Source organism: Centropristis striata, chromosome 2 (assembly GCF_030273125.1).
Source record: "Centropristis striata isolate RG_2023a ecotype Rhode Island chromosome 2, C.striata_1.0, whole genome shotgun sequence".
NCBI lineage: Eukaryota > Metazoa > Chordata > Actinopteri > Perciformes > Serranidae > Centropristis > Centropristis striata.
Window position 1 is genome coordinate 20958453 of NC_081518.1, and position 23272 is coordinate 20981724.

Here is a 23272-nt window from a genome sequence, read left to right on the forward strand (position 1 = left end):
TCCTTTTTCTTTTACAATCAACAGATTATTGTATTGATCATACATGTAAATTAACCCTCTGGAGTCTCCAAAAGCTCCAAATCATGACTTCTTCATCATCCAGACTAGAAAACAAAGCAGCGTGGAGCCCTACTGTAAATTTACCTCTAAAGTTCTGGCTGTAAACTCCATGAAGCCAGTTTCAGTTTGATGATGATATACCAAGTAAATCTGGAGACAAGCTCAAATATATTTAGTGTAAAATGATAGAACTGGATGGAACCCTCTTACGTATATGTTGTATTTGCGACCTTTGTTCACATTTGCAACATTTACTGTAAAATTCTTTATTGAGCATGATAGTGTTTTGAAAGTAAAAAAAGATTCAAAATCACATTTTATGTTGGACTGAATGACTAAAAAAGACACAAAATGACTTACAAAGACATGAAAAGACATGAAAATGATTAAAAAATGGACAAAATAGCCTCCATAGAGACAATGTTTGTGATGATGTTCTTCATTTTTCATTTGTTGGCCATGAATTTTGGTCCTTTTTTGTACAACACTCAGTACAGAAAGTGAACGAGCCGTGTCAGAGCAGCTTTGCAGAATGTTTACGTATGAAAGAAGAAGATAGTGAATGACAGGATTTGCAGTAAACACTTTACTGTATTGCAAATTAAAATGACTTACAGTAGAGTAAAGAGGTAAAAAAAAATCAGCTGTCATTCATTACTGTATTGCCAAATAGACAAAAAGAAAAAGGAGCAGAAGCTGTGATCAATGTAATCTTCAATTCATTAGTTTTGAACATGAGGTTTTCTGTTTTGACAAACTGTGTGAAAGCAATTGAAAATTCACCAGTTAACGTCTACTGTTTTGGTCTTGATTGAGCTTGTGTGTAAAAGGAGTTAAAACTAATTTTAAATGTGTAAAATGTGTGTATTTTGTGTCAAAAGAAGAAGAATTGTGTTAATTGTATCGCCCACACAGGCTGATGTTGTGGTAACTGTGTGAAGAGTTTTGAAAAAGCAGTAAAAGTATTGAACAACGGGTCATAGCGGTTGTGAAAAACTGTAATCTGAATCTTAATCCCGCCAATTGCCAACTAATTTAACTAAATATGTTATATTTTTAATCGTTTGCCATGTTTATATCACATGTTTCAAAGGCATCTGCGTATTGTGTACATAACAGAACGCATTATGAATTAAAATTGTAATTTCCAACAGTGACGAGCATTATTTATATGCGTTCTTAAATTTACACAAGCACTACGTGTGGTCAGCAGCATGTGTAGATTTTGTTAGTAGCTACGAAAAGATCGGAGCTACTAAAATATTGATGAATGCGGAGATGCACGTAAATTTCCGTCTGCGAACGGTTTACACACAAATTCGTTCTGCTCACGTTTCATGAATGAGGCCCATTATCTCTATGGAGTCTTGGGCTATTTTTGAATCCTTTTCATGTCTGTGTAAGTCATTTTGTGTCTTTTTTTGGTCATTTTGCTTCTTTTTTTGGTCATTTTGTCTTCTCATTTTGGTAATTTTGTGTCTTTTTGTAGTCATTTTGTGTCTTTTTTTGGTTGTTTTGTGTCTTTTTTAGTCCTTTAGTCCAACATAAAATGTGATTTTGAATCTTTTTTTTACTTTCAAAACACTATCATGCTCAATAAAGAATTTGAAATGTTTTAAATGTGAACAAAGATTGCAAATATAACATATAAGAGGGTTACATCCAGTTCTATCATTTTATACTAAATACATTTGAGCTTGTCTCCAGTTTTACTTGGTATATCATCATCAAACTGAAACTGGCCTCATGGAGTTTACAGCCAGAACTTTAGAGGTAAATTTACAGTAGGACTCCACGCTGCTCTGTTTTCTAGTCTGGATGATGAAGAAGTCATGATTTGGAGCTTTTGGAGACTCCAGAGGGTTAATTTAAATGTGTGATCAATACAATAATCTGTTGATTGTAAAAGAAAAAGGAAAAAAAGTAGATAAGAAACATACAAAGTGATTCGGTTTGTGTTCTTCCATCAGTTGTCAGTGTTTTTTGTGACACTGTGCTGTGACTGACTAAATGTTTCTGTTGGAAGACAACGTGTGTCAGTGTTTTGGTAGATTTGGTCAACTGTGTTAGTGTATTATTGTATTTTGGAAGTGTGTGTCTGTGTTTAGTTACACTGGGTGATTTTGACCATGAAATTAACTGTTTGGGGAATTGTGTGTATCAGGTGTGATGTGCGTTAACAGTTTTGAAAAAGTTTTTAAGGTTCTGACAAACGGGTCATAGCGGTTGTGAAAAACTGTAAGCAAGTTGACTCTAGCCTCTCCAGTACCTTCTTTAAGCGCAGGTCATGCTGATCTGCAGTGCTGCCATACATGAATATATCGTCCATTTATACAGCTACTCTTTCAAGACCATTGAGTGTCTCAGTCATTTTTCGCTGAAAAATCTCTGGAGCGCTCGTGATGCCAAACGGGAGACAATTGAATGGGTATGTCCCGAAGGGTGTATTGAACGTGGTTAACTTGCTGCTTTCAGGGTGTAAAGGTGTCTGCCAAAACCCAGAGGCAGTATTCAGTGATGTAAACCTGGGGGGTATTCCAGAAAGCGGGTTATGTGAAAACTCTGAGCTTGTTAACCCTGAGATGAGGGAAACTCTGAGGTTATCCGTTCCAGAAAGAGAGGTAACTTAAACTCTGGGTCCGTTACTGCGGTGACGTACTCTGTGAACATAACCTGCTCGCTGCAGGTTTACTATAAAAACCCCAGAGTTTCTACCTGTCTCCTCCCACACGAAGAAAGCGGTTAGATATGGATTGCCCCTTTCTTAGAAATCCGATCGACATCGAGGCCGTTTTCATTAGAAATGTTTTACGTCGCGAAAGAATCTTCCGACCCAGGTTAGACGTTTTATCATTTCCAGAGGATTTTCTTTTCGAACGCTACCGCTTTTCATCAAACAGTATCATTTATCTCAATAACCTTCTCCGCCCATATATCACCAACCTCACACACCGCGGACGAGCACTCACATCGGAACAAACTCTATGCATAGCACTACGTTTTTTTGCAAACGGCAGTTTTCTTTACAACATCGGGGATGCGGAGCATTATGGCAAGGCAACAGTGTGTAGGGCTGTACGAAAGGTAACCCTCGCACTGAAGCGCCTGTTACCGGTGATGGTGGTGTTCCCAGGACACAAACCTGTTCGCACCATCAAGGAGGAATTCCACAGGATTGCAGGTGATGACTGATGTAGAAATCATATATTCTGTTATTTTAAATTATGATATAGGCCTACATTCTGCTGCGGCCTCAGAGTGGGGTCAGTAGCTTAATTAGCTGTCATTTTACAGGACTTCCAAATGTGATAGGGTGCATAGACGGGACACAAATCCCTATTACTGCACCTGCCCAAAATGAAGGGGACTATGTCAATAGAAAATCCTTTCACAGTATCAATGTCCAGGTATGTGACCTACCATCTTAAAATATATGTACATGAAAATGTATACATTACAATACAACTAACTCGTGTCATTTTCTGCACTGTAAAGATCATATGTGATGCAGCTTCCATCATCACAAATGTAGAAGCCAAGTGGCCTGGCTCAGTCCACGATTCCCGGATCTACCGGGAGTGTAGTCTGAGCAACAGATTTGCACGTGGTAAGGAAGCTAAAGCTTTGTACAAATGTTCTTTGTCTCTATTTTTAAATGCACTCAAATGTGTCCTCTATAATTACAGGAGAGTTTGATGGCTACCTGCTCGGGGATCGAGGCTATCCATGCCAGCCCTCTCTGTTGACCCCTTACCCTGACCCTGAGCTGGGGCCCCAACAACGTTTTAATGTGGCCCACTGCAGGACTAGAGCCCGGGTTGAGATGACCTTAGGCATACTCAAATCCCGGTTCCAGTGCCTGCGTAAGCTCAGGGTCACCCCAGAGAGGGCATGTGACATCATTGTGGCATGTGTTGTTCTCCATAATATTGCAATTATTAGAGGAGAGCAACACCCAGCCGTACAAATCAATGACGCTGAGGATGAACATCACATCCCTGTGGATGTTCAGGATGGAAGGGCAATAAGAGACCTCATCGCCCGAAATCACTTTTGATTAAAAATGAAAATTCACATGTAATTTGGTTCTTTTTTATTCCCTAAAAGTACAAAAGCATCAGTCAGGATTTGTAATATAGTTGCAACCATTAACATATTTCACATATTCACCTATTTCACCATGACAATGCACCCACCTCAACTGGCGTTCAAGTAATAGGATTTCTAAATCAGTTTTCCTGATTTGCCCGTCCAGGTATACCATTTCTCGGTCATTCTTTTGTGTGCTTTTGATGAGGTGAAGCCTGTACAACTCTTTCACCGGAAACTGGGGAAACATATGGACAACATTTGATTCCTGCAGTTCTACATACAGATTTAACATGGTATTGACTGAAAATCTCACTGTGTCAAGCTGTGCTCGTGAAGTTGAGGGGCCCTCCTCTTGGTGATGCCCAGCCATGTTCTGTTGAAGGACAAGAATGTGCTAGTTTGTCCATTATCTATGCTCATCACTTCAGTGTAGGCCTACATGTCAAACTCCAAATTCCACTCAAGAATGTAAATGAATATGAATGGGTGGAGCACTGCCAGTAGCTATACATAATATTAAGACACACTTCAGTAGGCCCCTCCGGATCTCTCCCTGTGGCAGCAGACAGAGTTTCCTCATCATCATCCTCCTCCTCCGCCTCCTCCTCCTCCTGTGATGCAGGAAAAGATAAGTTTCAGAATACTTTGAACTACCATCTGAGGCAAGATCTGAGTATGGAATACTTACAGCTGCAGGGTTAGCAATTGCTTCTGTCGGAGGCTGGGCCAGGCAGATCACACCATCCACAACTGTTGGGTGGGTGGATATATATTTGTTAAAAAGCAGGCTAAAAATAAAAAATATATAAATAAAACTATATATTTACATTTTTTAAAAAGAGTATGTATGTAAGTGTATACTTGCATCTGATGTAGGCACTTGTGTCCTGGGGGATGACCGGCTCAGATGAGCTTCCCCCGGGGATGCCCTCAGCCACAGGCCGACCCCTGTTTTGGCTGAGGGCCAGCTCCTCAGCCTCTGTCAGAGGTGGTGGAGGTGGCCCTCCACCCGTTTTTCGGGCCTCTGCCTTCTTTCTGTTGGCTGAGCAGAAAGTTTGTTTTTAATTAGTATTTTAATGAGCGTTGGTGTAGGCTACAGCGTCACATTTTAAATAACTTCAATAGATATAAAATATAAATGTGTTTCGATGTGTATAAAGTGTTAATCTACTAAGTGGAGTATTAAGTGAGAGGACGTTGAAAAACAACATTTTGTTAGGGGTTTAAATTACTATTTGAAGTAGCCACTGAATTAATATTTACTTTGTTTAATAGCCTAAGTCAATTTAAAAAAATAAAATAAAAATCTAAGTGAGGTGCAATCATAGCCTAGCAAAATATGTCTTACCTTTTTGAATAATGTTTTTATGTTTCATTTTTAACTGCCTCCAAGTCCTCCTTTCTCCTGTTGGATTGCACCTAAATGAAAATTAGATTTAATTCCTACTTATGATCATAACTATAGGCAATGCTACGATCTTACGGTTAAATGTTACGTCAGTGTTACATTCAAACTTACGCGTTGACTCGGGCAGCAATTTTCTCCCATGCAGTCTCTCTCTCCTTCGCTGCTGCAGCCGTGTTACTTTTTCGGCGAAATATGTGCTCATACTCGCCGTAGGACTGCATGAGTATCTCCAACTCTACCGCGGTGAAATAGGTCGATCTTTGTTTTTTTTCCGTTGTCATGGTGACTCGTGAAATCGGGGCTCCATTGATGATGGCTTTTTATAGTGGTTGTGCACGCGCGTAACCCGAGGCTGACATACTCAGAGATGATTGAACTAACTCAGATCAGCTGTTCTGGAACCGGATACCCAGAGTTTCCCATCTCAGGGTAAGTCATCTCAGAGTTCAGGGATAGACTCAGAGGTTGTTGAACCTGCTTTCTGGAATACCCCCCTGGTTGCGCTGCTCAACTCTGCAGTGATTTCCTCAGCATTTGGAAGGACATATATCTCTCTCTTTACAGCCTCGTTTAGATGAAGAAGAAGATTACTATATTAATTCCACAATGGGGAAATTCAACCTCTGCATTTAACCCATCCTTTTTTACACATAAGTGAACACACCATGCAAGTAGCAGCACATTACTGCGCCCAGTATTAGATGTGTATCCTGCCATTTCGCCTTGGAACTGGCACTGTTGTGTTTTCTGTTTTGTTGTTGTGTTTTTTGATTTGTTGTTGTGTTTTCTGTTTTGTTGTTGTTTTTGATTTGTTGTTGTGTTTCTTGATTTGCCGTTGTGTTTTCTGTTTTGTTATAGTGTTTCTTGATTGATTGTTGTGTTTCTTGATTTGCCGTTGTGTTTTGTTGCTGTGTTTTTTGATTTGTTGTTGTGTTTTTTTGATTTGTTGTGTTTTTTGATTTGTTGTTGTGTTTTCTGTTTTGCTGTTGTGTCTTTTGATTTGTTGTTGTTGTTTTTTGATTTGTTGTTGTGTTTTCTGTTTTGCTGTTGTGTCTTTTGATTTGTTGTTGTTGTTTTTTGATTTGTTGTTGTGTTTTCTGTTTTGTTGTAGTGTTTCTTGATTTATTGTTGTGTTTTTTGAGTTGTTGTGTTTTTTTGAGTTGTTGTTGTGTTTTCTGTTTTGTTGTTGTGTTTTCTGTTTTGTTGTAGTGTTTCTTGATTTATTGTTGTGTTTTTTGAGTTGTTGTGTTTTTTGAGTTGTTGTTGTTGTGTTTTCTGTTTTGTTGTTGTGTTTTCTGTTTTGTTGTAGTGTTTCTTGATTTGTTGTTGTGTTCTTTGAGTTGTTTTTGTGTTTTCTGTTTTGTTGTAGTGTTTCTTGATTTGTTGTTGTGTTCTTTGAGTTGTTTTTGTGTTTTCTGTTTTGTTGTTGTGTTTCTTGATTTGCCGTTGTGTTTTCTGTTTTGTTGTTGTGTTTTCTGTTTTGTTGTAGTGTAGTGTTTCTCGATGTATTGTTGTGTTTTTTGAGTTGTTGTGTTTTCTGTTTTGTTTGTTTTTTTCTTGATTTATTGTTGTGTTTTCTGTTTTGTTGTTGTTTTTGAAATTCTGTTATGTTTCTTCATTTGCCGTTGTGTTTTCTGTTTTGTTGCTGTGTTTTTTGATTTGTTGTTGTGTTTTCTGTTTTGTTGTTGTTTTTGATTTGTTGTTGTGTTTCTTGATTTGCCTTTGTGTTTTCTGTTTTGTTATAGTGTTTCTTGATTGATTGTTGTGTTTCTTGATTTGCTGTTGTGTTTTGTTGCTGTGTTTTTTGATTTGTTGTTGTGTTTTTTTGATTTGTTGTGTCTTTTGATTTGTTGTTGTTGTTTTTTGATTTGTTGTTGTGTTTTCTGTTTTGTTGTAGTGTTTCTTGATTTATTGTTGTGTTTTTTGAGTTGTGTTTTTTTGAGTTGTTGTTGTGTTTTCTGTTTTGGTGTTGTGTTTTCTGTTTTGTTATAGTGTTTCTTGAATTATTGTTGTGTTTTTTGAGTTGTTGTGTTTTATGAGTTGTTGTTGTTGTGTTTTCTGTTTTGTTGTTGTGCTTTCTGTTTTGTTGTAGTGTTTCTTGATTTGTTGTTTTGTTGTTTGAGTTGTTTTTGTGTTTTCTGTTTTGTTGTTGTGTTTCTTGATTTGCTGTTGTGTTTTCTGTTTTGTTGTTGTGTTTTCTGTTTTGTTGTAGTGTTTCTTGATGTATTGTTGTGTTTTTTGAGTTGTTGTTGTGTTTTCTGTTTTGTTTGTTTTTTTCTTGATTTATTGTTGTGTTTTCTGTTTTGTTGTTGTTTTTGAAATTTTGTTATGTTTCTTCATTTGCCGTTGTGTTTTCTGTTTTGTTGCTGTGTTTTTTGATTTGTTGCTGTGTTTTTTGATTTGTTGTTTTGTTTTTTTGATTTGTTGTGTTTTTTGATTTGTTGTTGTTTTCTGTTTTGCTGTTGTGTCTTTTGATTTGTTGTGTTTTTTTTATTTGTTGTTGTGTTTTCTGTTTTGTTGTAGTGTTTCTTGATTTATTGTTTTGTTTTTTTGAGTTGTTGTGTTTTCTGTTTTGTTGTAGTGTTTCTTGATTTGTTGTTGTGTTTTCTGTTTTGTTGTAGTGTTTCTTGATTTATTGTTGTGTTTTTTGAGTTGTTGTGTTTTTTTGAGTTGTTGTGTTTTCTGTTTTGTTGTACTGTTTCTTGATTTATTGTTGTGTTTTTTGAGTCGTTGTTGTTTTCTGTTTTGTTGTTTTTTTTCTTGATTTGTTCTTGTGTTTTCCGTTTTTTGTTGTTTTTGATTTATTGTTGTTTCTTGATTTGCCGTTGTGTTTTCTGTTTTGCTGTTGTGTCTTTTGATTTGTTGTTGTGTTTTTTTGATTTGTTGTTGTTTTTTTTGTTTTGTTGTAGTGTTTCTTGATTTATTGTTTTTTTTTTAGTTGTTGTTGTGTTTTCTGTTTTGATGTTGTGTTTTTTGATTTGTTGTTGTGTTTTCTTTTTTGTTGTTGTGTTTTTTGATTTGTTGTTGTGTTTTCTGTTTTGTTGTAGTGTTTCCTGATTTGTTGTTGTGTTTTTTGAGTTGTTGTTGTTGTGTGTAGGAGCCGCATTTAGGATTCTTTAATGATTTTTGATGTGTGCTTGATTATGTGCACCACTAACTTCTGTTGTGTCAGCTCCTCCCTCCGTGGTGAGGAGGTATCAAATAGGCTGGGGGATGGCGCAATCAGTGGCAAAACTGTCATTGACCACAGCCAGGCGCAACACAGTTTTGGACATTGTTATTTTCAAGATTAAACTCTTGTTTATAATAAAAAACACATCGTTTAACTTCAGTCACTCTCCTGACCTTTTGTTTTTACCGTGCGCTCCTGCGCGTCACACACATTTTTGAAATGTTATTAAAAATTAAGAAAAATAAAGAAGAAGAATAAAGGAAATAAGGTGGGGTTTTTTGGCCCGTTACAATCGTCAATGACAAGCCGTGGATCTAAACTGAAGAACCTTTGAGGAAAGATGAAGGAAAAGTGGACTCGGGAGCGGGGTTTTCTGTTAATGTTTGTTAACATTTGTTTGTTTCTGACCGGTGTTATATCCCTACTGGTTTCCACACCAACTGGTTTCCGTACGCGTGCATGCGTCAACATCAGCAGCTGTGGCCCCCCTCTGTCAACAGATTCGTCCCATATTTATAAACATAATACCTGGCGTTTTACGAGTCGCATCTCCTATCTACTGTGGGGAACATCGTTGAATAAGTGAACACTACATCACAGCTGCCTATAAAAAAAAGAAATGTATGAAAATAAAATGTTTGCGAGATCTGTAAGAGCTGGATTCGAACTCACCTTAGCAAAATGAAGTAGCACACTATCCAATGAGCTATACACGTTAAGCCATTTCTCTTCCCTCATTCTCCATGCCTTCAATTATTTATCATTCAAGTTGCTTACGTCAGTGTCCAGGGGCCTGTTGCACAAAACTAGGATAAGGGATTAAGCCGGGATATGTTGGTTATCCTGGCTCAATTTATCCGTGATCCGGTTGCACAAAAGCAGGATAGAGGGCAGTAGGATATGTTATGGCAGGGGTCGGCAATAAAGTTTGGCTGCGGGCCAGATATTTTCCAAGCCATTATATGACGGGCCACGGGGGGGTGGGGGTAGGGGGCTATAACGAGACATTCAAGAGGGCTGATGTGGGTGTAATTTGTGGACTGGCCATTGAGGGCGCTATTAATTATATACTTGTTTGAGAGAAAAAAATAAGAAAAAAAATAAGAAAAAGAAAAAAGGCCGCAACAGCATTTTCCACTTGTTGCTGTTAGCTGTCAAAAAATGGCTCTATCAAAAAAGCTCAAGGGAAAAGTTATGAGCGAAAACAAGGTCTTTCATGAAGAATGGACAGAGAACTATGCCTTCATCCTCCCCAGTTTTATCAATGCAAAGCCAACATGCCTGATCTGTAACGAGGGTGTCTCTGTATGCAAAGAGTATAATATTAGACGGCATCACGAAACAAAGCATGCTAATTTCAAGCATGCATTCCCTCCGAAGACAGAGGTACGAAAGCGCAAAATCGAAGCACTCAAAGGTGGTTATGCACACAGCGGCAGGATCCTGGTGCGAGGCCTCACATCCCAACAGAAGGTAACCAGCGCATCTCTGAAAGCTTTGTGGATACTCGCAAAGCACAACAAGCCATTTGTTGATGCAGAGGTCTTCAAAGAGATGATGGTGACAGTTTTGGAGGAACTGGATACCGACAAGTCGATGGGTAGTGTGATCGGGTCAGTGAAGCAGATGTCCCTCTCTGCGAGGTCCGCTGCCCGCCACATAGAAGTGCTGTCCGATGCAGTGCAGCCTGCAGTTATTGACGTGTCAGTCGCGCAAACTATTTTTCCGTAGCCATAGACGAGAGCACTGACAAAACAGATGTAGCCCAGTTGTGCGTTTATGTGAGATATTATGATGGGAAGGATTTCAAGGAAGAGCTGCTGTCTTTAATTCCATTAGAAGGGCACACCACTGGAGATGTTATATTTGCGAAACTGGAAGAGTTGTTTCAGTTGCATTCATTATCATTTGAGAGGGTTAACCTAATCGTGACAGATGGGGCACCTGCTATGGTCGGAAAGCACAGAGGTCTGGTTAGCAGGCTGAAACAACTCGCCCCCCAAATCCACGGGCTGCACTGCCTCATCCATCAAAGTGTCCTTTGTGCCAGACTGAGTGGCGAACTTAAGGATGTCATGGACAAAGTGATGAAAATCATTAATTTTGTCAGAGGTACATCAAGCACCCAGCACAGGCTTTTCCGACAACTTGTGGCTGAATCAGAAGATGCCACCCACGCTGACTTGCTGCTTCACAATGATGTGCGCTGGTTAAGCAAAGGGAAATCGCTGGATCGCTTCTGCGCGCTACTAAATGAGATCAAGGCGTTCCTTGGAATGAGCAAGAACAAAGCAGCAGGTGACCACCTTATCCTGCTGGAAGATGAAAAGTTCATGTCCAATGTAGCGTTTTTATCTGACATATTTGGCCACCTAAACAAGCTGAACCTTCAGCTACAGGGGAGAGACAAAACCATCGTGGACATGGGCCTATTAAGGCCTACTATGCTCTGAGGAATACAGCAACGTCAAGACAGTCGCACTTTACACTCTGACCATGTTCCCCTCCACCTACATGTGTGAGTCGTCCTTTTCAGCTATGAATACAATAAAAACGCACGAGAGGAATAGGCTGACGCACAAAAATCTCGAGAACTGCCTGAGGATTAAAGTGACGTCTATTTCACCAGATATCCAGAAAATAGTGACAAGCGGGAGATGCCACTTTTCACACTAGGTGAGTAATCTAAACAAGGGATTGTGTCTAATCTGAACTGTCTCGTTGTAGACTAGGCCTAATTCTTACTAAGCATACAGTAAATGTAGCACGTCTGCTCTGTCGTTTCAGGAGCGTCGAGCACTCCAGCCCATGGTCGAGTGGATTCAGCATTTTTGCTTCGTTCTTTTTTGTTCTGATTTGCTCCAATTTGACCGGGCAATTGTTATCAGTTTACATTTTTGGTGCCACCACAGACAGGCCTAAATAACTTGAGTCCGTTATGTTTGAAACTCGTGTTTTACTTTTTACAGTCTGTTTGATATCTTGCATGTTTGAAAGAAGTCGTGTTTTAGCTATGTGCTTTGTTTGAAAGACAACCTGTGGACTAGTTTCAGCTAATTTCAGCACCAGGCGCTGTCCAATGACTTCATTTGTTTTTGCATGTTGAGTGTTCACGCTGCACATCGCTAATGTGTGTATTCACCCTCGTATCCAGATGAAGCATTATTATTAGACTGAGGAAATTTTTCTGTTTTGGAAAATGAAGTTTGTAAATAAAGAGCATTTTTGAGACTGTCAGTCCGATTTTATATTTTTATTTTCATTATTTTTCTTTATCGTTCAATATAGTTCAAACAACCTCACGGGCCAGATGTTTCATGCTTGCGGGCCACATCTGGCCCACGGGCCGCCTAATGCCGACCTATGTGTTATGGTTTCAGTTACCATGGAGATTTATTCTGTGGAGCTAGCCTTCCCCAGACCAGGCTATGTTCCAGGATCTATTTAATCTCATCCCTTATCTCAGTCAGCAGTCACCACAAACGGACACCAATAGTTATTCCACTGCCCTTTACACATTGTTATCACATAGACATTATGTCATTATTTAAACGTTTGTGATCATTCATTTCAATCATTTTGGATAATTAATTATTTTAGATGATGTTGCAATCATTAGATAATTTACAGTTTCCCATAGACTATAAGGCTATATATAAAATGACACATTACTAATTTAACTTGTTTAAGAGGAGGAGAGTTGTTAAAATGAGGGCCGTGGAGCTTTTTGTGGAATTGTACTTCAGTATAGGTTTCACCGACAAGGAGATACTTAATCTTTTGGCACATCAGCCAGCATCACATTGTCAGAAGCATCAGGACTTTAAAAAGATGCAAGACAATACATCTTTTCCGCAGAAAGACTCAGTCTCATAAATTTATGATTTTTGTTGTCTTCCTCAGTGTGGCCCTAAAACTCGGTCGTATAAAATACACATCCCATATAAATAAATATATACACAAAGTGTAACATTATGTTCCTTTATTGAATAAGGATAAATCAAAACAGGTAAACCATCGGCTCCTTTCAAAACTGAAGTCACAGTGACTCTACAAGATAGAAAGCACAGAATCAAAGTATATTATACAATACAAGGATAAATACACATTCAAAGGTCTGTATATAATACACCCTGCATGTCTGCACACTGAAATAAATGCAGGACAAATCCATACACATGGAATGAACAGACAAATGGTGCAGTAGCCTTCCTGCAAGCTTGTATACACACAGTATACAGCACAAACATCATAAGAGGCCAAACCAATTTTTTTTAAAAACACACAAATTCCTCGGCCCCTGCAGGACATATTCAACTTAAATTTAAAGCATGCATATTAACTAAAATAATTTAACACATATTGGTCCCTCATTAGCCGACCACTGTCGTCATCAGGGAAGATTGCAGGATTGTCCCAGTCCATGGCTGGGGGCCCTCTGGGGGCCTCTCCTTCCTCAGGCAGGCCACATTGTGGAGGACAGTGAAGACACTGAAAGCGTGCCTTCGGGAGGCCAAAGGTCATCTCAACTCTGGGCCTGGTCCTGGTCCTGGCATGGGCATGGCTGTAGGCCTGCTGTGCTTCCTGGGGGTCTGTGAATGGTGTCAGGGGAAAAGGCTGGCAGGCCGACCCCCTATCTCCCAGCAACACACCAGAGAATTCAGCCGTCAACACAAAATCTCATTACAACCTCATAAACAGAGTGACATTCTTGACACAGCCATGATGTAACAAGTGGTTATTAATGGTTGTGTGGCTCACCTTGTGATCGGCACTGACAGATTTCAGAGGTCCAAAAGACTCTGGAGTCATGGATTGAGCCAGGACATTCTGCCACAACATTGTTGATCAGACAGTCAGCTTTGCAGACCATGTGAAATCATAAGATGAGGACTTTTAAACCAATCAATGCACATCACAAGCAATGTACTGTGTTCATCAATTGACAATATCAAAAAGTTATGTTCACCTGAACATTAATGCTGTGAAAGGATTTCCTATTCACCAAATCCACCTCATGGGCCCCTGGGGGGGATTTTATCCTGAGGTGTGTGCAGTCAAGTGCACCAGTGATATGAAAAACAACTGCGTTTTTGGATATGTGAATTAACTATTTGGATTGTAATTGTGATGTTTCAGCGGAGCGGTGAGTGTGTAGTTGTGCACTACTTACACATTCAGGCGGTCAGCAACACTTTGCCACACGTTTTCTCTTTGCTTTATCACTGTGGCGATGTTGCATTTCTTTTTAATAATTTCTTTGACCTCCTCATGCGCCTCCATCAGGATTTCTCCCTCCGACGGGGTAAAGTATGCCGCTCTGCTCGCCATGGTAATCAATGAATCTGTGATCGGTGGCGGGGTCTATTTGAGGGAGCCGCGAGCGCGCACTTATCCAGGATTGGTTTCACCTGGCTTGATGAATCCGTGTCTGCTCATCCTGGATTGGTCTTTGTGCAACCAACTGAGCCTGAACGCTCTTGTTTTGGATTCTTTGAGCCCAGCTCAGTCACTTATCCTGGATGTCTTAATCCTACTTTTGTGCAACGGGCCCCAGGTCACATTTTGTTTTGGCTCGATCTAAAACAACTGGTTTCCTTGAGCTGAACATAGAAAATTACCGAACATATTTATCAAGTTCCTCCCTCTCTCACTCACTGCCCCTGTCTTGACCGAGGCTACTGTCCATTAATCACTTTATGAGCCACATATGAAACATATTGTGACATATAAATACTTTTAAAAGTGACGATCTAACTTGCCAATGCTCAGCGCTACTTCTCTGGTCTTGTGTGTAGGTTATGAAAATGTTTTACACACAGAACAAAGGCATGGACATAATGATTTACAGTCATTGCCCTTTGTGTAGCTATATTATATTCCCTAATATAAGCCTCAAATAAGGTATATAATAATAATAATAATAATAACACCTTTCTGCCCTTCATTTAAGTACATATTGCTGATTTTTTTTGGAGGGTAGATATTTTTTAGCTTAAAATTCAAAATTCCCTCGACTTTCTGAGGGTCCATAGTTTCTTTGGTGTTGTTTTTTTTAAGGTTTTTTTTTGTTCCTAATTGTTTGCTTGCTAACGTTAAACTACTTTATTTTAGCAACAGAGCAAAAGACGTGTCACCTGCTCTATGCTTCTTTTATACTCTCCTGCGCTTAATGTTAGTGACACCCTAATTGCTCCATCCTGTTTATGATTAATAGAATAAACCTAATTTTAAAAGTGTGCATGTACATTGTGCATTTGAAAAGCATGGACATTTAAAAGTAAGTTTGGCCAGAGAAGTAGCGCTGAGCATTGGCAAGTTAGATCGTCACTTTTTAAAAGCATTTATTTGTCACAATATGTTTCATATGGGGCTCATAAAGTGGTTAATATGACATGGCCTCGGTCGAGACACGGGCAGTGAGAGAGAGAGAGGGAGAAACGTGATAAATACGTTCGGTATTTGTTAATGTTCAGCTCAAGGAAACCAGTTGTTTTAGATCGAGCCAAAACAAAATGTTACCTGGACACTGACGTAAGCAACTTGAAGGATAAATAATTGAAGGAACGGAGATTGAGAGAAGATAAATGGCTTCATGTGTATAGCTGATGGATAATATGCTACTTCATTTTGCTAAAGTGAGTTCGAATCCAGCTCTTACCGATCTCGCAAACATTTTATTTTCATACAATTATTTTTTTATAGGCAGCTGTGATGTAGTGTTCACTTATTCAATGATGTTCCCCACAGTAGATAGGAGATGCGACTCGTAAAACGCCAGGTATTATGTTTATAAATATGTGACGAATCTGCTGACAGAGGGGGGCCACAGCTGCTGATGTTGATGCACGCACGCGTACGGAAACCAGTTGGTGTGGAAACCAGTAGGGATATAACACCAGCACGACCGGGTAATTAAGAGCGGTGACTGTGCACCTGCATGGAACAGAATTGGATAAAGACGCAAAGATATAAGAAGATGTAAAGCTGTTTATTAACCTTTGTTGGCATTAGTGGGAGTTTTGCTATGATTACAATGTCAAGCTCGGATGAAAGAGAAATGGAGCCTGATGTTGGAGACGTGGATGACGCTGTTGCGCGTCTGCACGCATCGAGATCAGGAAAGGCTTCACATTTAACAAGGAGAATGAACATTGTAAACAATCTGCTAATTGATAAATAATACCTTGAAGAGGTTAAAGGAAACATGAAACAACATGAAACATGAAACACTCAAATTTAACGAGCTATTGGAGGACTTTAGAGATTTGCATGACACTTACACAGGGATGCTGGATGAGGACACACGGAAAGAGGACAGGGATAATTGGTATCAGCCACGGTGTGATCAAATTATAGCCTTTCTTGCCACTGTATCAAGATGGATAGAAGACATAGAAGATAAACGTCCACCCAGTCCATTTGAACATCCTGTTGCTGTAACTCAAGAAATAGAAAACCCACCTGGGCAATGTGAACCAGCACAGGCACAAGCAGGAGCAGTTGACGCAGATGGGCGATCAATGGTGTCACTTAAATCATGCAAATCCAGCGCATCGACAGCATCCTCTTCATTACGCATCAGTGCAGAGGCTGAAAGGGCAGCTTTAATGGCCCAAGCTGCCAAGTTACAGGAAAAACATGCCATTGAAGAGCAAGAACAAATACTGAGAAAAAGACCAATCAGAGGAGACAGGAGCTGGAGGAGAGGCTGATTAACAGCAGGTGTGACTATCACAGTCACTCTCTGGAAACTCTTGGTTTGAACACATGGCTGTGACTGGTGACTCTCTGTTCTGTGTGGTAAGGTGGACTTTTGGGGTTTTTAGCATTGTTTTAGAATCAGGATAGCATTTTAATTGTTAGGGTAATGTAGGGGTGCATGCACCCTGGGGTATTTGTATTTTAATTATTTTAATTGTGGGTCTGTCATTTGTTTGTCGGACTGAAACACTCCTACTATTGTCCTACAAACGAACAGTGCTTTGTTTGTTTTTAGGCAAAGCACTGACTGCCGTTTATTTTAGTTTAGTATTTTATATTTAGCCATTGATTTTGTTGTTTTTATTATTTTAGATTTGAGTTGCTTAGTTTTAGGATTTTAACATTCTGTCTTCTTCCGTTTCTAGTATTACGTCTGGTGGGGACCTCCATTCACCGGTGTGGCTGAAATGTGGAGTTCACTTTAGATGGTGATATGGTTTGTGGTTGCACATTGAATTAGTGTGGTGCTTTAATTTGAAGTGTGTTGGGTTTATATTTCTTTTGAACATTTAGTATACTGCCAGTGTCCTAGGCAGTGGATGGTTGGTTTCCTAGCCGTGATATGACTGTCTGTCCTCTTGTCTTTTCTTGACTGGGTTTTTTTAGAGTTTTAAATATTGTAAAATAAATGGCATGTGTTTGACCCACACTGACTGTTGTGGCCTCCTTAATTGAAGCCCCTGTGCGTGTTAAATCAATCCATAAGGTTACAATAAGCAGGAATTCAGTGCATCAGCAACTGCCCAGGTGCAGCTGGATGAAAAGCCACTATGTTCACTCCCTGATGAAAGCGCTCCAGTGGTTAGCGGCAGAGCAGGAGCTACCTTTCCGTCCCCTTTTTTTGATTTTGATGAAGAGCAATACCAAAGGCACCCTGTTATTCAACCTGAAGCCAGTAGTCAAGTACAGCAGTGGCAACGCCCAACCTCAGCGCCCCCTGTTATACCCCAAGCTCAAATCCCACCGTCAATACTGCCCCAGGAGCAAAACCCTCCTGCGTCCAGCTCAGCACAGAACCACATGATGGAAATATTGGAGAATCAGAACAACTTGACAAAAGTTCTCGTGAAGCAACAACTCCTGTCCACCCTACCACAACGAAGTATTACACAGTTTGATGGGCAAATTCTGGAGTACAAGTCTTTCATTCACACCTTTGAGAATATGGTGGAAAATAAAACAGACAACAACAGGGACAGGCTACAGTTCCTTATTGAATATACAAAAGGACAAGCACAAACTGGTCAGAAGCTGTGAGTATATGTCTCCCGAACGAGGTTATCAAAAGGCAAAACAGTTGTTAAAGGAAAACTTTGGAAACAAATACAAAATCTCTTGTGCGTACCTGGAAAAAGGGTTATCCTGGCCTTAAATTAAATCTGAAGACTCGAGGTCATTGCATGAGTATGCCATGTTCCTTAGGAGCAGCTGTAATGCCATGGAGGACATGGAATACATGGAGGAACTGGACACAATATCCAGCATGAGAAGCATTGTACTTAAGCTGCCATTCAAGCTCCGGGAGAAATGGCGCAGCAAAGCCTATGAACTGCAAGAGGAGGGCAGATGAAGGGTTAGAATTTTGGACCTTGTCCACTTCGTTGAAAAACAGGCCCGGATGGCAGCTGACCGTGTTTTTGGTGACCTCCAGGACCAGACAATTGTTAATGGTAAAGTGGCCACAAAGATCAGACCCCCTGCCAAACCACAAATCACCAAATCATCAGGCAGCAGCTTTGCTACAGGTGTCACTGTTGCCTCAAAGGAAAAGCAGTGTCAGCCACCTGAAACCTCCTGTCCTTTCTGCAACTGTAAACATACACTGGAGATGTGTAAAACATTCATAGCACAAACACACAGGAACAAGCTTAACTTTTTAAAATGCAAAGGTATATGTTTTGGATGTCTCTCCACAGGACACATTAGTAGAGACTGCGGAAGACGTCTCACCTGTAGAGTGTGCAAGCAAGCCCACCCAAGTGTCCTGCACATAAACGTCAAAGAGGGTGTAACTACTAGCTTGGAACGACTCTCTGGTACTGTAAATTAAGCATCAACAGAGCTATGTGGTCATATAGGGGCCGGAGAACAGGAGAATGTGTTATCCATTGTCCCGGTTCAAGTTAAAGCAGCCAAAGGCAGTCAAGTCCTGCAAATGTACGTCCTCCTGGATTCTGGCTCCACTGCTACTTTCTGTTCCGAATCCCTCATGTCTCAGCTCAACCTGAAAGGTAAAAAGACACATTCTCTTAAGCACCATGAATCACAAAAAACTGGTCCCATCACATGTCATCTCTGGTATTGAAGTTTCAGCATTGGACAGTGACTTCTTACCTCTTCCCGATGTCTTCACCCAGAATTAAATGCCTGTAACCCTGAGCAGCATTCCTAAGCAAAACTACTTAAAACAGTGGGATTATCTGAACAAAGTCAAGATTCCCATTATTAATGCTAAGGTGGAAATGCTGATTGGCACAAATGCTTCAAAGGTACTGGAACCTTGGGAGGTTATTTATAGCCAAGGTGAGGGGCCCTACGCCGTACGAACACTATTGGGGTGGGTTGTAAATGGGCCACTCAGGAACGGGGGGATGGCAAAACAGTCACTGTGAATAGGATATCAGTCGCAAGTTTGGAGGAGCTTCTGATCTCACGGTATAATCAGGACTTTAATGAAGTACCATCCCAAGAAGAGGCTGAGATGTCAATCGAGGACAAAATATTTATGGAAATAGCCGGGGAAGCCATGCTACAGGATGGACATTACATCTTAAAGTTACCTTTCAGGCAAACCAATGTCAACATGCCAAACAACCGCCAACTTGCTGAGCAACGCCTGCAGAGCCTAAAAAGGAAAATGAAGAAGGATGAACAGTACAAGCAAGAGTACGTTGCTTTCCTCAATGGCATGATGGAGAACAACTATGCAGAGAAAGTCCTGCCGGATGAACTGAAACAGCCCCAAGGAAAAGTGTGGTTCGTCCCACACCATGGGGTGTATCATCCAAAACAGAGAAAACTTAGTGGTTTTTGACTGTTCAGCAACTTATCAAGGCATATCCCTTAACACATAGTTGCTACAGGGCCCTGACCTGACAAATTATCTCGTTATAGTGTTAGTTAGTTATAGTGAGTTATAATGAGGTTTCGCAAACAACCCATTGGATTCATGGCTGACATCAAGTCCATGTATCACCAGGTCAGGGTGGACAAAGCTCATGTGAATTACCTGCGTTTCCTGTGGTGGCCACAAGGTGACACCAGTAAAGCCCCTGAAGAGTATCGCATGCTGGTTCACATTTGTGGTGCAGTGTCCTCCCCGAGCTGCGCAAGTTTTGCATTGAGAAAAACAGATGAAGAAAATAGGACCTGCTTTCCTCCTCAAGTGGCTGACACTGTCCACCATAACTTTTATGTTGATGATTGTGTGAAGTCAGTCTCCAAAGAACCTGAGGCCATTCATCTTATGAAAGATCTTACTGCATTATGCAGCAAAGGTGGGTTTCTGCTCACTCAGTGGGTCTGTAACAGCCGAGGAGTTCTATCTTCCATCCCCCCAGAACACAGAGCCAAGGATGTCAAAGCTTTGGATCTGGATAAGGACAGTCTCCCTACTGAAAGAGCGCTGGGATTGCAGTGGTGTGTGGACTCTGACCACTTCTGTTTCAACATCCATCCCAACCAAAAGCCACATACAAGAAGAGGGATGCTTTCAGTCGGGAGCTCTATCTTCGACCCACTTGGTTTTCTAGCTCCTCTCATTCTCCCAGCTAAGCAGTTGCTACAAGCACTCTGCCAGAGAGGCTTTGGATGGGACGAACCTCTGCCCCAAGCGGTCTCAGACCAATGGATGGAGTGGACAGCAAGCCTGGAGAGCATTAAAAGCCTAAGCGTTCCACGGTGCCTTAAGCCAAAGAACTATGGAGCACAGAAAAGTGCACGGCTGCACCACTTTGCAGACGCCAGTGACAGTTGTTACGGTTCAGTTAGTTACATCAGGCTGGTGGATGTTCATGATGTCGTGCATGTTACCTTTGTCGTAGGAAAATCCAGAGTCCTCCCTTTAAAGCAAATCGCAATACCACGACTGGAGTTGGCTGCCGCAACGCTGTTGGTAAAGGTGGATAAAATGCTGAGGAAAGAACTACACCTGGATTTGAGCCCCTCACTTTTTGGACAGACAGCCAAACAGTCCTCAAATACATTGAAAATGAGCACACTAGATTCAAGACCTACGTTGCCAACCGAGTGGCACTGATTCGAGATGGTACAAACCCATCTCAGTGGAAGTATGTGGGGAGCAGAGATAACCCTGCTGATGACGCCTCAAGAGGGATGAGTGCAGTCAAATCCATGCACCAGAAGCGATGGTTACATGCCCCGGAGTTCCTATGGAAACCAGAGGAGGAGTGGCCTGTGGAAAAGTCAGTGCAATCTCAACTGTTACAACAGGATGACCCAGAGGTCAAAAAGAGTGCCACTGTCTTTGCAACGACGACAAGCATCAAGACTCCCACAGACCATCTCCTTTCCTTTTTCTCAGATTGGATGAGCCTACTTAAAGCTGTGGCATTGTACATCAACGTAAAAAACACTCTGAAATCCATCATCAGAAAGAGGAAGGAACTTACCTCAGGTCAGATCACCACCAGCTCAAGCAGCCAAAGGATGAGCTCTGAGCTTGGCACTTTCAGGACCACACTTGGTGGACAGTGCCTCACTGTGGACGACATCGCACAGGCAGAAAGGTCAGTCATCACCTTTGTTCAAAAGAGGTGGTCGCAGCACTGGAAACAGCCCCATTTCAAGTGAAGAGAAACAGTAAAATCTGTAGGCTTGACCCAGCGCTGGATGAAGGTGTCATAAGAGTGGGTGGCCGCCTCCACAAATCTGCAATGCCTGATGAGATGAAACACCCATGTATCCTGCCCAAAGAGTCACACATCTCAGAGCTCATATTAAGACATCTCCATGAGCGCACTGGCACAGTGGCAGAAAGTACATGCTGTCCGAGCTCTGTAAGAAGTACTGGGTGGTACAGGCTCACTCAATTGCAAGAAGAGTCACCTCAAAGTGTGTTGTGTGTCGGCGTTCAAGAGGAAGAACAGGAGAGCAGAAAATGGCAGATTTGCCACAGGAGCGGCTCAGGTCAGACCTCCCCTCCGCTGAAGTGAAATGAGGACGAAGTTTGGTCAAACGGTATGGAGTCTTGTTCACCTACATGAACAGCAGAGCTGTACACCTGGAGGTGGCTCACTCATTGGATACAGACTCGTGTATCCATGCTATCAGACAGTTTGTATGCAGGAGAGGCCAGGTTAAGCACATCAGGTCTGACAATGGTACCAACCTGGTGGCACACAAGCAGAGCTGAAGAATTCAATGCATGAAGGAAGGATTGTGCTCTGCTTCCTGATGGGATTCAGTGGAGTTTCAACCCACCAGCAGCTTTGCATTATGGTGGGGTCTGGGAGAGGCTCATTAGATCTGTCCGCCAGGTGTTGACCTCCACTCTACATCAGCAGACCCTTGACAACGAGGGCTTACAAACCATCTTCTGTGAGGTAGAGTCCATCCTCAATAACTGTCCCATCTCTACTGTGTCCTCTGAGCCGCACGACCTGGAACCACTGACCCCAAATCACATTCTGCTACTAAAAACACAGCCTACTCTGCCCCCTGGAACCTTCTCAAAAACTGATCTTTACGCCCAACGCCGCTGGAAACAAGTTCAATACATGGCTGATCTCTTCTGGCGCAGATGGACGCAGGAATACCTTGCTGTGCTCCAAGAGAGACAAAAATGGATGAAGATCATAAGAAATTTCAAGGTTGGAGACATTGTGGTGGTAGTACTGAAAATTTCAACATAGACAATCTATATATATTATCAAAACAAATAGCCTTTAAACAGGGTGAAGCAAAAAAGTGCTGGACATCAGAGCGGATGCAGGAGGTCTGGTTTGCTCAGTAAAACTGCAGACCAAGACCTCAATCATCGAAAGGCCTGTGACCAAGCTTTGCCACCTCCTAGAGAGTGAAGAGTAGAAGACTATACTGTAATGTATATGCTTTATTTCTTATTTAATTTATAGTAAATGGCTCCTTTTTCCTTTACAGTTAACCTTATTTATATTAATTGATTCTATAAAGAACAATTAGGGGCCGGTGTGTAGAAGCCGCATTTAGGTTTCTTTAATGATTTTTTATTTGTGCTTAATTATGTGCAACTTCTGTTGTGTCAGCTCCTCCCTCCTCAGGTGGTGAGGAGGTATCAAATAGGCTGGGGAATGGCGCAATCAGTGGCAAAACTGTCCGCAGCCAGGCCCAACACAGTTTTGGACATTGTTATTTTCAAGATTAAACTCTTTATTGTTTATAATAAAAAGTCACTCTCCTGACCTTTTGTTTTTACCATGCGCTCCTGCGCGTCATACACATTGCCCTTTTTTAGTAGCAGGCAGAAAATTAAGAAGAAGAAAGAAGAAGAAAAAGGAAATAAGGTGGGTTTTTTTTGGCCTGTTACATTGTGTTTTCTGTTTTGTTGTTGGGTTTTCTGATTTGCTGTTGTGTTTTCTGTGTTGCTGTTGTGTTTTTGATTTGTTGTTGTGTTTTTTGATTTACTGTTGTGTTTCTTGATTTGTTGTTGTGTTTTTTGATTTGCTGTTGTGTTTTCTGTTGTTTTTTTATATTGTTGTGATATTTTTTGATGTTTCTGCTTTTGATTTGCTGTTGTGTTTTCTGTTTTGCTGTTGTGTTTTTGATTTATTGTTGTT

The 23272-nt window shown here is 40.9% G+C and overlaps 2 protein-coding genes across 2 annotated transcripts in view; one reads left to right on the plus strand and one right to left on the minus strand.

Moving 5' to 3' along the window:
* The first annotated feature begins 2599 nt into the window (after nucleotides 1-2599).
* On the plus strand, nucleotides 2600-4128 carry LOC131991542 (putative nuclease HARBI1). Its single transcript, XM_059356997.1, has 4 exons — nucleotides 2600-3241; nucleotides 3355-3467; nucleotides 3556-3667; nucleotides 3747-4128. Exons 1-4 carry the CDS (start codon nucleotides 2809-2811, stop codon nucleotides 4115-4117), a joined length of 1029 nt encoding a protein of 342 aa, XP_059212980.1. The 5' UTR covers nucleotides 2600-2808; the 3' UTR covers nucleotides 4118-4128.
* A 279-nt stretch (nucleotides 4129-4407) lies between these two features.
* LOC131993817 (uncharacterized) overlaps nucleotides 4408-23272 on the minus strand; it is a 107018-nt gene continuing 88153 nt past the window's right edge. The window contains exons 2-6 of the mRNA XM_059359871.1: nucleotides 5672-6054; nucleotides 5501-5571; nucleotides 5018-5194; nucleotides 4841-4902; nucleotides 4408-4763 (exon numbers count right to left, since the gene is read on the minus strand). Coding sequence (XP_059215854.1) covers nucleotides 4572-4763; nucleotides 4841-4902; nucleotides 5018-5194; nucleotides 5501-5571; nucleotides 5672-5841 — 672 coding nt within the window. The 5' untranslated portion in view covers nucleotides 5842-6054 and the 3' untranslated portion in view covers nucleotides 4408-4571. The remainder of the gene's footprint in view (nucleotides 4764-4840; nucleotides 4903-5017; nucleotides 5195-5500; nucleotides 5572-5671; nucleotides 6055-23272) is intronic.

Bases quoted from the DNA above. Each gene is read 5' to 3' on its own strand.
- LOC131991542 (XM_059356997.1), top strand. From the start codon at position 2,809: ATGGATTGCCCCTTTCTTAGAAATCCGATCGACATCGAGGCCGTTTTC. The intron at 3,468-3,555 runs GTATGTGACCTA...TGCACTGTAAAG, and splicing joins TTCACAGTATCAATGTCCAG to ATCATATGTGATGCAGCTTC. The intron at 3,668-3,746 runs GTAAGGAAGCTA...CTATAATTACAG, and splicing joins GAGCAACAGATTTGCACGTG to GAGAGTTTGATGGCTACCTG.